We start from the raw sequence: 12875 nt of genomic DNA on the forward strand, positions 1-12875 counted from the left end.
GTTTATTTTACATGACAAATATTTTCCAGTGTGACTATGTAGTTTTAGTCATTTTGAGTGACTATGTAGTTTTAGTCATTTTGAGTGGGTGCAGACTCCTTATAATGTTAATGCTCCATATTTACCTCAGTACTTAGGTTTCTAAGCTTTTCTTTTTTGTTATCAGGGATGGAATCCAGGGGTACTTAACCACTGAGCCACATCCCCAGCCCTATTTTGTACTTTATTTAGGGACAGGGTCTCACTGAGTTGCTTAGTGCCTTGCTAAGCTGCTGAGGCTGGCCTCTAACCTGCGATCCTCCTGCCCCAGCCTCCCAAGCTGCTGGGATGACAGGCGTGCACCACTGTGCCTGGCTGGTATTTTCTTCATGACTTTGAGCTGTGGTGGGTAAATGGCTTAACATTTCCTATCAGTGGATCCACAACCAGCCAGTGACATTGACCATATCTGGGGGAAGAACAAGCAGATACTTTGATGGCAATGGAGATCTTCCACTAGCATGGAGGGTGCTCAGTTTGAATTCTTAGGTGGCGAGATGGTGCGATTCTGGACCGGGGGCAGATGAAGTAACAGCAGGATGCTTTAGAATCCCTGCTCCACCATCCTGCTAAAACCAGAAGTCTGTATCACATTTAAAAGGGGAGATTCTTCAAAACAGTCCAAATGACCACAAGGAACGACGGCCCCTCTCTCGTCCTCTCCAGAGTCCCTCACGAATGTCTCCGCCATGGGCGTCAACTCGCCCTACCAGCTCATCTACCAGTCTTCCACGGCGTGCCTCAGCTTCTCCCTGTCCACCGGAAAGGAGGTCAAGAAGAAGACAGGTGAGGGGTCCCCGGCAGGACCCCAGGGCCCGTCCCGGGGGCAGTGGATTGCCAACATGGAGGGCCAGCACACGTCCACTGGCGGGAAGGTTAGATCTGGGCCTCTCATGAGAAGGATGCCCCGGCTGGAGCCCCAGCAGCGAGCGACAGACCGTTTCCACCTGAGAGTTCCCGTGGCACATCCGGGCCTCTGCACCCGGCAGTGTCTCCATGGCAATGTGCTCGCTCCCTCCTCTCCAGCCATGGGCTTCCCCTCGCCAGGGACAGCACCCGGCTCAACCCACACCTTCCACCCGCTCGAGTGCCACAGCTTGTGCCCTCTGTTCAGAGAACTCTCTCTGGCCACAAAGCAGTCAGGGAGACTCTCAAGAGAGGCGCTGGATCCCAAACCTTACAGGCCCCCACTGATGTCCCAACTTAGGCTAGAGGACACCCCAGTGCCACTGAGGAAGACACACAGGAGGAAGGGCTTACATGAAAGAAGAGGTGGCCAGTGAGAGCAGACAGTAGGACAGCAAGATGCTCAGAGGACCTGGGCACAGTGATGCTCACCTGTATTGGGAGGCTGAGGCAGGAGGATGGAGAGTTTGAGGCCAGCAACTTAGTGAGACCCTGTCTCAAAACAAATATAAAAACCAGGCTGGGAATGTGGCTCAGCAACTAAGCACCTCTGGGTTCAATCCCTTGTACCAGGGGGGCGAAAAAAAAAAGACCCCGAGGAGAGATGAGGGGGTCTGCAGAGAGCAGGCAAGGTCTCCGGACCTTCGCAGCCTTGCCGGGGGGCTGTGACCCAGGGTCAGGGTCTGGGGAGGGTGGGTGTGCACAGCGGATCTCACTGATCCCACAGACGCTGGAGGCGAGGCTGGAAATTGAGAAGAGTGGACTCTATTCCTGAAACTGCCCCTGGCTGGCCATGTGACCGAGGCCACCATGTCCAAGCCCCGCATTTACCGTTGTCCCTGCCACGGCCTCCATCACCCTCCCTGGCTTTCTCAGCCGTTTGTGCTCAAGGGCCCCCCGTGTTCCCTTGATAAGCCACGGTAAATAAACGTCTCTGCTTTATAAGCGACTCCCTAAGGGGCGGAAAGCGACCCTCCCCAATTATTCTGCCAGCCCCCCCACCCCCGTAACCATGGTCCTCGCCGCCTGCTTTCTAAAACCACCCCCTAACCTCTTTGCCGCCGGGTACAGGCAAACTAAAGATTCCAGACGACATCAGTATGTCGCCCGTCCAGCGAACAGTGGGACCCCCTTCTGAAACCGTGGAGGTCACCGACCCCTGTCCTGAGGCTCGGGAAAAGCTGCAGGAGATGTGTCGCCTCATGTGAGAGCCCGTGCGCTGTGGGGGACAGGTGTTCTCAGGAGCCCCAACCAGCCCAAGGCCCCTGTGTTCCTTCTTCGGCTTTGTTCTGGGTCCCGGGGATCAAACCCGTGGGTGCTTAGTCATGGAGCCACCGCCCCACCCTTTTCATTTGGTGTTTGAGACGGAGTCTCACTAAGTGGCTCTGAGCCTTGCTCAGGTGCTGAGCCTGGCCTCAAACCTGGAATCCTCCTGCCTCAGCCTCCTGATTCGCTGAGACTGACAAGGCACCCTTCCTTCCTGAGCAGTAATTTCTTAACCCAGTTTGTCACAGACTCTCTTACCAAAAGAAAAAGACAAGTTCTGAAACCAAACCAAAACCATTCACAGAGGCGACTGACAGCGTTTGTGATTTTGTAGGTCCCCCCAGGATCTCTCCTCGGGGGCCAGACCATAAGGGACTCAAAAATCTATTCACATGGAAGTCACATATGTCTTCTGGGGGTCACTGGGCCCCAGCATGGGTAGAAGGCAGATGACCCCCCTGCCCCCATTTACCTTTGCACTGTGACATTCTGGAAAGAAGCTCTCTCCTTCCTGGAACCTCAGGGCAGGGGCGGGTACTCGGGGAGCCTCGATCACCCGGGAGGCGCCGGAGAGGCAGCGGGTGGCTGGAAAATACCTTGGTCTCCTTCCCCGCAGAGAGGCGGAGAGGACGACCTGGAAGGGGAAGAACGTCCTCTACCCCACGATCCAGCGCAACTACACCACCAAGCTGCCCTTCCACCCAGCGCAGGCGTCCAAGGGGGACGCGCCGGCGCACCTCGCGTGCGCGCAGGTGTCCACTCCCGCCGCGCCGCAGCCGCAGACGGAGCCGCGGCTGGCGGCCCACTTTTCTTCCTACATCCGGCCTTCCCAGGAGTGGAGGATGCCCAAGAAGACGGTCAAGCTGCACTACACCTTCTACGACGGCTCGTCCTTCGTCTAATATCCTTCCCGCCGCAGCTCAGCCCAGGCGGCTCTGGGCTGGAACCAGCCTGGGGCTGACGTGGGCTCCTGGCGGGGGCCCTCCAGGGAGGTCGGGACGCATCCAGCTCCGTCTCAGGAGCGGCCGAGGAAGAAGTTCCAGGCTTCACGCCTCCACACGGGTTCAGTTCAGATCCACACCGTCGGCCAGGGCCCAGCTAGCCTGAGGAGCCGGTGCCAGCTGGCAGATGCCTGCCCGTGTGGTCTGCCGGGGAGAAGCAGGGGAAGGCAGGCAGTTCACCTCCAGCTGGGAGCAGGGACGAGGAGGAGCCGAATACGTGGAGTTCTGTGTTTCTCTGTCCCTGACTCAGTGGTGAACCCCGTGGTCCTCACCCCGAGCACCCCAAAGGTCCACGTAGGCAGAGTTAAGCCCTCACCCCAGATGCTCCAAACCCACCCCGGTGGCCCTGCGGCTGGGGTCTGCATGGTTTCATGCGCACAGGTCTTACAGGGTCCCAATCTCAAGGGTGCAGATAGCAGAAGGCACCGGTTCTCTTTGGGAAGCTGAAGGAGCGACACTCACTCCCTGGAAACACGCAGGCATCCAGGACAGCCACCGACCTCCCAGGCCTGTGGAGGGACCAGGTCTGGGAACTCTGGAGGGAGGAGGCTGCAGGCTTTGGGCAGACAGAGCTCCTCCAAGGGTGAACCGGGTGGGCATCTCGCGGTGGATCCAGTGGGTCTCCTTATTCATAGATGCGCATCAGTATCGCATGTGTCGCGTTAACAATGGGAGTGGGCCATTCGTACCCCAGGGAGCGACTTCAGTGACTTCTCTTCTAAAACAAGAGAAACGGAGTTTGCATTTGGGTGACGAAAGTAAAAGACAGGGCGCCCTTTAGAGAACTCCTCGGCAGGAATCCGTTGCGGGTCTTCCGGCCCCCTCAGGAATCCTGGCACCCACTCCCCGCTATGATCAGGAGCTCACGCAGACCCCGGATGCCCGGTCCATACGGCTGCATGACTCTGAGGCCACCAAGTCTGAGTCCGTGAGCTGTCAAGGCTAGGAGGAGACCCCACTCACTCATTCCCATCCCTTCTTTATCAAAACGGGGAGACTGAGCTCCAAAGCAGTGGTGTGACCTACTCCATGTCACAATAGGAATTTGGTGGCAAAGCCTCAAATGAGAGGGCTTCCTTGCCTGGATTTAGGTCCTCTCAGGCACCATTTTTATGCCCTTAAGGACTATTTTATCCTGCGGAGAGCAGGGTAGGAGGCCGTGGAAGGAGACCACAGTTTCATCATAAAGTCTGGGGACCCAGGACCCCTGCCTGGGGGGAGAGGGCAGATCTCTGAGCCAGCTCAGCTCCTCCACAGGGGACGAGCTGCCCACCCAGCTTGCCCGGCAACAGCCCCTCACTTGGTTCAGCCTCCTCTTAACTGGGAATTCATAATTTAAGTGCCCCATCAAGGAAATCTCATTTCTCCAACAGGAAGTGAGTCCACTCATCACTCTCTGCTCAGCGCTCCTCCACCACACCTCCCACATCCAACCCAGCAAACTCCTTCTCCAGGGCGGCTGCCGCTTGTGATGGTTTATGGGGCTCCCTTCCCCTCTTCCTGACTCCTGTCCACACTGAGGACGAGGAGCCCCAGAGATCCCAGATCTCCTGGAGCGAGTCTAGGAAGTAGGCTTCCCTTGGGCAACCTGGCAGAGGAGTGAGCTTTGTTCTCCCACCTGTTCCCAAATTCTGAGCCTCCCCCCACCTTTGGTCTTTGCAGCGGGCACAGGTGACATCCCCCAACAGTGACCACATCCCAGCAGCGATGCATTCTTTTCTTTGGGAGTCACGGGGTCAGAGGCCTGGGTTCAGATTTTCTTGGTGATCCGTGCTTATAAATTCATCTCGGAGCCTCGCTTTCTTTGATTATCAGACGAGGAAGTTATAAATGGCCAGGGTACGCAGGACATTTTGATGCCTGTTTAGTGCGAAAAGAAAAAAAAAAAATGTTTGGAAGAAACTTCCTTCACCTTGTATCTTCTGTAGAATTCCGGGCTCGGCCAGTAGCTCCATTTCTGCAGAGATCGCTAGCACAGCTCTCAGGTAAAAACGCTGTTCATTTCCGTGGGATTGCACAACGCTTCAAACCATAATTGATTTGCACTGGATGACATCAGACTTCAGAACCTTCCAGTATTCATTTCCTTAACTCATTCTGGTGAATGTGAGTGGTACCTTGCTATTGCTTTGACTTGTGTTTACAAATGACTAATGACATTAAGTCTCTTTTCGTGTCCTTGGGTTTTTTTTTTTTTTTTTTTTTTGCGGGGGTTGGGGTAGAATCCTTGGGAGAAATGTATATTCAAGTCTTTTGCTCCTGTTTGAATTTTTGGAGGGAGGGGTACTGGGAATCGAATCCAGGGGCGCTTTACCACCGAACTTCTCTCCCCTGCCCTTTTTATTTTTGATTTTGATGCGGGGGTCTCACTAAGTTGCTGGGGACCTTCGTAAGTGCTGAGGCTGATCTCAAACTTGAGATCCTGCCTTAGCCTCTGGAGTCTCTGGAATTGCAGGCAAGCGTCGCTGCAGCCAGCTGAGCTCATGTTTTGGTTAAGTTGTCTCTTAGGAAGTTGTAAGGACATTGTAGTTACTAGACCTTTATCAGATATATGATCTGAAAATATTGTCTCCATCCTTTGAAGTGCCTTTTCATTCTCTTGATATATGAATGGTTTTACTTGGGGAGGGGGTGGTTTTACTTGAGGCCCTGGGTTCAGCTCCCCACAAACCCTAAAGCATGTACTCTACATCGAGCTAGGCCTCAGCTCCCCAAGTTTTTAATTCTGATGAAGTCAAAATTTTTTCCCTTTTTTTTTTGGTTGCCTCTGTTCTTGGATTAATATTTAAGAAAGCATCACCAAATCCAGAGTCATAAAGATTCACCCCTATGTCTTCTTCTAAGAGTTTTAGAGGTATAGCTCTTACACTTAGGTCTTTGATGTATTTCAGGTTAATTTTTGCACGGGTGTGAGAGAACATCCAGTTTCATTCTTTTGCCTGTGGATATCCACTGTCCCCGAACCATTTGTTAAAAAGACTATTCTTTCCCTGTTGAATGGTCTTGCGCCTCTTGATAGAATTTAGTTGACTGTAGGGTTTTAATTTTAGACTGTCAATTCTAATTCATTGATCTAATCTAGGTCTAGCTTTCTACCAGTATCACACTGTTGTTGTTTTTTTTAAATATATTTTTTAGTTGTAGGTGGACACAATGCCTTTATTTTTATGTGGTGCTAAGGATCGAACCCAGGGCCTCACACCTGCTAGGCGAGTGTCGCTGGCTCTTTGCGGTACAAAATCCGTGGCTATTTGTCACCACCTGCAGCAACAACTTGCACGGGTCTTATGGGTGGTGGACTGGAAACTGAGCTACTTCTATCTTTCTCTTTAGTGCACTGCTTTCTTGCTTGTTTGTTTATAGAGAATAGAGGAAATGAGGTTTACTTGCTTTGAGAGGAGAGAGAGAGAGACTCTGCTTATCAGAGAGAAAGAGACTTTGCTTAAGAGAGAAAGGGACCTTGAGAGAAGGACAGGCTTTGCTTAGAGCTTAGAGGAAGAGAGACTTGCTACGCCTTAAAGTCTGCTGCTTCCTACTGGTGCGTCCTGCGTCCTGTGAACTAAGGGTGCGTCTGCCTAAGGTGCTTTAGTGATGCGTCTCAGTTCTCCGCTCTGCGATCTGCCTTCCGCCGCTTCTTTCTACTAGCTGCCACCGTGTTCCTTTCTTTCTTCTTGCCCTATTCCTGCTAGCTGCTGCTGCGTGCCTTCTTCTACTAGCTGCTGCTCTGTGTGTCGCGCTGTCTCCCTCCGCCTACGCTTACATCACCTCCAGGAGGCGGAGAGCAGGGCCACGCCTCTTACGCAAAGATTAGGCCAGACGCTGGAGCAGGCACAATTAGGAGTGCTCGAGAACACATGCGCATGCATTGTGCGCGTGGACAATAAACCACCTGAGTGTGCTTATGTCCATTAACCTCCTCGCTGCCGATGTGATCAGGCGCCGACCCGGATCGGTCAACATGGCACAGCCCCCAACAGGCGAGCGCACTACCACTGAGCCACAACCCCAGCCCACACTGTTTTGATTATTGAAGACTGTGGGAAGTTTTAAAATCAGCAAGTGAGAATCCCCATACTTTGTTGTTCTTTTTCCCAAGTTATTTTTTGGGTGTCCCTTGCACGCCCACATGAATTTTAAGGTCAGGTTTTCTTAACACTAACGGGGCCAAAGAGATTTCGGTAGGATCTGCACTGATTCTATAGATCTTCGAGGAGCATTCCCATTAACAATATCGAGTCTTCCAATCCATGAGTCCAAGCCGTAAAAAAAGGAAACGATGTTGTATTCAATAGCATCAAAAAATGAAATACTTAAACGAGTAAATGACCAAAGATGTGCAAGACTTATACACTGAAAACTACAAAATATTGCTGAGTTAAAGACGACCTAAATAAAAGGAAGGGCACCCCATGATCATGGAGGGGACATCCAACTTTTGTGTGTTGATCGTGTGTCCAGCCACTGGGCCAGGTTCATTTGTTAGTTCCACTTTTTTGTGGGGATTCTTTAGGATTTTCTACATATTAGGTCATGTCATCTGCAAATGAAGGTCACTTACTTCTTCTTTTTCCAGTTTCAAGGGTTTGTTTGTTTTTTTTTTAATTTCTTTTGGTGGCCTAATCTGACTGTGGCCAGAACTCCCAGTACAATGTTTAAGGAAGTGGTGAGAGCCGATGGTTTAGCCAACTTTTCATCGTTGCATGCGACCAAACGACCAGATGCAAACAACACAGAGCAGGGAGCTTATTTTGACTCATGGTTTCAGAGGTTCAGTCTGCGGTCGGCTGGCTCCATGGCTCTGGGCCTCAGTGAGGCAGAGCACTATGGCAGAAGTGTGTGGCAGAGGAAAGCAGCTTGCACGTGGCCACCAGGGACAAAACGTAACCCCAAAGGCACGTCCCCGGTGACCCACTTCCTCCAGCCTCAGCCTAGCTGCCTGCATTTCCATATCGGTGGATTCATCCACTCACTGGGCTCTGCCTCTCATAACGTGATCATTTCAGCCCTGAACGTTCTCGAGTTGTTTCACACATGAGCTCTCGCAGGACACCTCTCATCAAAACCACAACAGCAGACCTCCTTGTCTTGTCATCGATCTTAGAGGAAGATCAGTCCTTTCGTCATGGAGTATGATATTCGTTGTGTTCCATAAAAAATGGCCTTTGGTGCCTTGAGGGAATTCCCTTCTATTCCAAGTTGCTCGGGAGTGTTGGATTTGGTCAAATGCTTTTTCTTCCTCAATTAAAAGGACCATGTTTTCTTCCTTCCTTCAAGTACTGTGGTGCGTGGCATCCATCACTGTGTGTTAAACCATTCGTGTATTCCTGGGATGAACTCCCCTTGGTTTTGATTTGCTGGCATTTTGTTGAGACTTTCTGTGTGTATTCACGAGGGATGTTGGTCTCTAGTTCCCCTATGTCTTTGTCTGACTTCGGTATCAGGGTAACACCGGCCTCCCAGACAGAGTCAGGAACCTTCGGGCCGACTCCTGTATTTTGGGGGAAAGAGTTTGAGGAGAATTGGCATTAAATCTTTAAATTTTGGTGACATTCACCAGGGAAGCCCTCTCTTGATGGGCTTGCCTAATGACTTACCCTCTACTTGTTCCAGGTCTTTTCGGATTTTCTAATTCTTTTTGAGTTACTTTTGGCAGTTTATGCATGTTTTCAGGAATCTGTTTCATCTTGGTCAATTTCTGTGTGGATTTAATCACATTCTTATGATTTTTAAAAAAATATATGTGTAAGGTTGACAGAACTGTCACGCTGTCATTTAGGAATTTGAGGTGGGTTTTGTTTTTGTTTTTGTTTTTTTCTTTTTTTCCCTCCATCTGTCTTGTGAGTTTTGCAGATCTTGTCAAAGAGCCAACTTCTGGTTTTGCTGGTTCTGTTTTTCTGTTCTCTGTTTCATCTTTCTCCACTCTGATCTTCGTGACTTCCTTTACCTCTAATAGCTTTGCTTTCGTTTACTCTTCCTCTTCTAGTTCCCGAAGGTGGAATGTGGCATTAAGTTGTTCTGAGACCTTGTCTTTTAACGCGGGTATTTATAACTGTAAACTTGTCTCTGAGCACACGTTCACTTTCTCCCATAAGTTTTGACCTGTGGCGTTTTTTGTTTTCATCCATCTCAAAAGTATTTTTAAACGTCCCTTGTGACTTCTTTACCCACTGGTTGTTTAAGATCATGTTGTTGAACGTCCACAAAATTTTTCTTCCATTAGAGATTTCCAGTTTCGGGTAATGGCAATCAAGGGAGATACTTTCTATGGTTTCAATCTTTTAAAAACTTATTGAAGCTGAAGAAATAGCTCCTTTTGGACAGCGCTTGCCTGGCATGCGCAAGGATAGCGGTTCAAATCCCCGGCCCCTCAAGCGAGGGAAAAATAAATAAATAAACAACAACAACAACAACAACAAAAAACACAAAAGCTTATTGAGACTCATCTTGTGGCCCACGTGTTGTCTCCACTAGAGAAAGATTCAGGCAAACTTGAGAGGAATGTGGGTTCTGCAGCAGTGTTGTGTCCACACCCGTTAGGTCTGTGGTTTTACCATGTGTTCAGCTCCTCTAATGTTTGATCAATTTTCTGTGTAGCCATTATTGAAAGTGAGACAGAGATGTCTCCAACTATAATGGCAGATACGACTTCTTCCTTTAATTCTGTTAATTTGCTTCATATATCTGAAAAATAAAAGGACGTGTCTACACCTATGGTTATATATTCTGGAGGTTTTGACCCTTTTCTCAGTATGTAACGTTCTTCTTTGTCACTTGTAAAAATGTTTGGCCCGAAGGGCCGGGGTTGTGGCTCAGTGGTAGAGCGCTTGCCTAACACGTGTGAGGCCCTGGGGTTGATCTTCAGCACCACATTAAAAATTAACAAATAAAATAAAGGCATTGTGTCCATCTACAACAAAAATTTAAAAAAAAATAAAGTTTAACCTGAAGTCTATCCTGTGTGCTATTGGTACAGCCTCTCTTATTCTCTGGTTCTGATTTGCACAGAATATCTTTTTCCATCTTCTCATGTTCATCCAACTTGAGTCTTTGGGTCGAAATGGGGTCAGCCGCATATAGTTGCATGATGAGTTTTTTTTTAAACACGTTTTTCCAGTCACTGTCCTTTGATTGGAGAGTTTAGTCCACTTACATTTAAAGTAATTACCAATATGGAAGGACTTAATTCTGCCACTCTGCTTCTTGTTTTCTACACATCTCACACCTTCTTTTCCTCCGTCATTGCCCCTTTGGTATTTGATTTTTTTTTTTTTTTTGTAACATGCCATTTTGATTCACTTCTAATTTCCTCTTCATCATCTATTTATTTTCTTAGCAGTGACCTTGAGATATAGTGGATTTCATAGTTTATCCCTGAAATTCATGTCTATCTGGAACTTCAGGTGTGACCATACTTGGAAATACAGTCTTCACAGCTGTAATCAGTAACATAATTGGACTAGGATGGGTCCTAATGCGATGACTGGTGTTCTTATAAGAAAAAATAACCCCCACAGAGGGAAGAGGCCACGTGACAGCGGAGGCAGAGATCAGAATGATACCATCTATAAGCCAAGGAATGCCAAGGACTCCTGGTAACCACGAGGAACCTGGAGAGTCAAGGAAGCATTCTTCCCGAGAGCCACCAGACACTCCAGGATTTCTATTAGGTTATATTACATCTTTAGTTTGGGCGTTTGGCCTCTAGAACTGTGAGAAAATAAGTTTCCATTGCTTTCAAGCTATCCGTTCTGTGGTACTTTGCTATGTAGCCCTAGGAAACAGGTGCTACAATTGATAAAATAGTTTGAATTGATAACAGCCCTCAATAGTCTATAAAATCCTTGTTCCTAAATGGCTCCATCCCTCTCTTTTAAACTGTCAGCAGCTACACCTTTATCTGTACACTATCAGCCCACTGACAAATTTGTAATTGTCACTTTATTATTTATTATTCAAGCCATATTGCCAAAGGAAAAATTAAACTACAACACAGTAATTAAACTAAAGCAGTAAAAATTAAACTAAATACACAGTAATACTCAATTTTATATTTTTTTAAGTACTTACCTTTAACAGCATTTTTCCCCCCTTTGGATGTCTTCAGGTTATGGCTTTTTGTCCTTCCATTTCAATCTGAAGGAGTCCCTTTAGCATTTCTGTAGGGAAGATCTCTGAGTGGTGAACTCCCCCGCTTCCGTTTATCTGGGAAGGTTTGTTTCTCCTTTGTATTTGAAGGATAATTTTTAATGGAGATGGAACTTTTGGTCGATAGCCTTTTCTTTGGGCTCTTTTATCCCATTGCCTTCTGGCCTCCTTAGTTTTTGTTGACAAATCAGCTGTTAATCTTTCTGGCTGTTTTCAAGATTCTTTGCTTTTGTCTTTTGATGGTTTAGCTGGAATGTGTTTCCAGAATGAATATCGTTGAATGTGTCCTACTTGAGGTTTGTTCAGCTTCTTGAATATGTGGAGTTATGCCTTTCATCAAATTAGAGGTGTTTCAGCCATTATTCCTTCAAATATTCTTCCTTTCTCCTCTCTCTAGCTTTGTTCTGGGACTCTCATTATGCATATGTTGGTATACTTGATGGTCTCCCAGAGGGTCACCGTGGCTTTATTATTTTTCTTTCTTTTCTTTTCTTTCTGCTCCACATTCTGGCTAATTTTAATGGATTTATGTTCGAGTAAAACGGCTTTTTTTTTTTTCCTTCTACCATTCTCATCTGCTATTGAATCTGTTTAGCGGATTTTTTATTCCTGTTATTGTACATTCAGCTCCAGGATTTCTATTAGGTTACTTTTTGATTATTTCTATCTGTTAATTTCTTTGTCTTTCAGCTGATAGGAAATACTTAGGAGAGTAGATCCCAGGGCCAGTTACTGAGGTTCTTCTGTCCAGGCTACTCCATCTGAAATTCCTGCACACCAGACAGTAACTGCCAACACTGTGTCCTCCTTAGTCAGGACTAATGCTTCTGGGGACCTCTTTGCTAGGAAATGAACAGGGAAAATCACTCCTTCGCCTAGATCAGTCAGAAGGGGAGGCAACAGAACTAAAAGAACTAGTGTCTCCGGAGATGAGACCCTGGCTCTGCTACCTGTTTCCTTGTGGTGTGACATGGAACTGGTCATTTTCTACACCTTGGATTCCACATCAGTAGAATAATCAGTTCTTCCTTGTTTTCCCAGGACTGACCCAAAACTGCAAGTTCCATGTCCCCAAAACCCATCATACCCAGAAAACCCTTACTCAGGTGTGAGATGGTGTCCATACCCTCTACCCCAAGGTGGTGCCAGGAGATGGAAAGAAGATACAGGAAAATGCCCGGGGCCTGGGCGGGCTCTGTAACGGGCAAAGTGCAGATAAGGGAACGCGGCGAGGAGTAGCTGACACATAGCTCTGCTTGCACGGGGCACGGGAGAACAGGGTCTGAAGGGTCTGCCGCAGCTCTCCTTGACCATTCCTGCCAGCTATCCCTCGGGAAACATCGCCGTGTGTCAGATCCCAACGTGCTGCCGAGGGAGAGCCATCACCTGCCTTTTTAACGACACTCCCAACTTCCCCTTCCTGGCCCTGTTCAATGCCGAAGGCCAGGGCTGTGTGCAGTACAACGTAAAGAACCGGTGAGTGGGCGGGGCAGTCTGACTGCTGGGGCTAGTGGCCCC

At 48.4% G+C, this 12875-nt stretch overlaps 1 protein-coding gene across 1 annotated transcript in view; it reads left to right on the plus strand.

The window, feature by feature from the left end:
* The window catches only part of LOC306650491 (uncharacterized protein C3orf20), a gene marked incomplete at its 5' end in the record, with an annotated part of 50165 nt that overhangs the window by 6241 nt on the left and 31049 nt on the right, over positions 1–12875 (plus strand). Inside the window, 4 exons of the mRNA XM_079122497.1 lie at positions 706–825; positions 2017–2149; positions 2828–3112; positions 12681–12833. Of these exons, the coding sequence (XP_078978623.1) occupies positions 706–825; positions 2017–2149; positions 2828–3112; positions 12681–12833 (691 nt within the window). The remainder of the gene's footprint in view (positions 1–705; positions 826–2016; positions 2150–2827; positions 3113–12680; positions 12834–12875) is intronic.

This window comes from Sciurus vulgaris, assembly GCF_902686455.1.
Source record: "Sciurus vulgaris genome assembly, chromosome: 19".
NCBI lineage: Eukaryota > Metazoa > Chordata > Mammalia > Rodentia > Sciuridae > Sciurus > Sciurus vulgaris.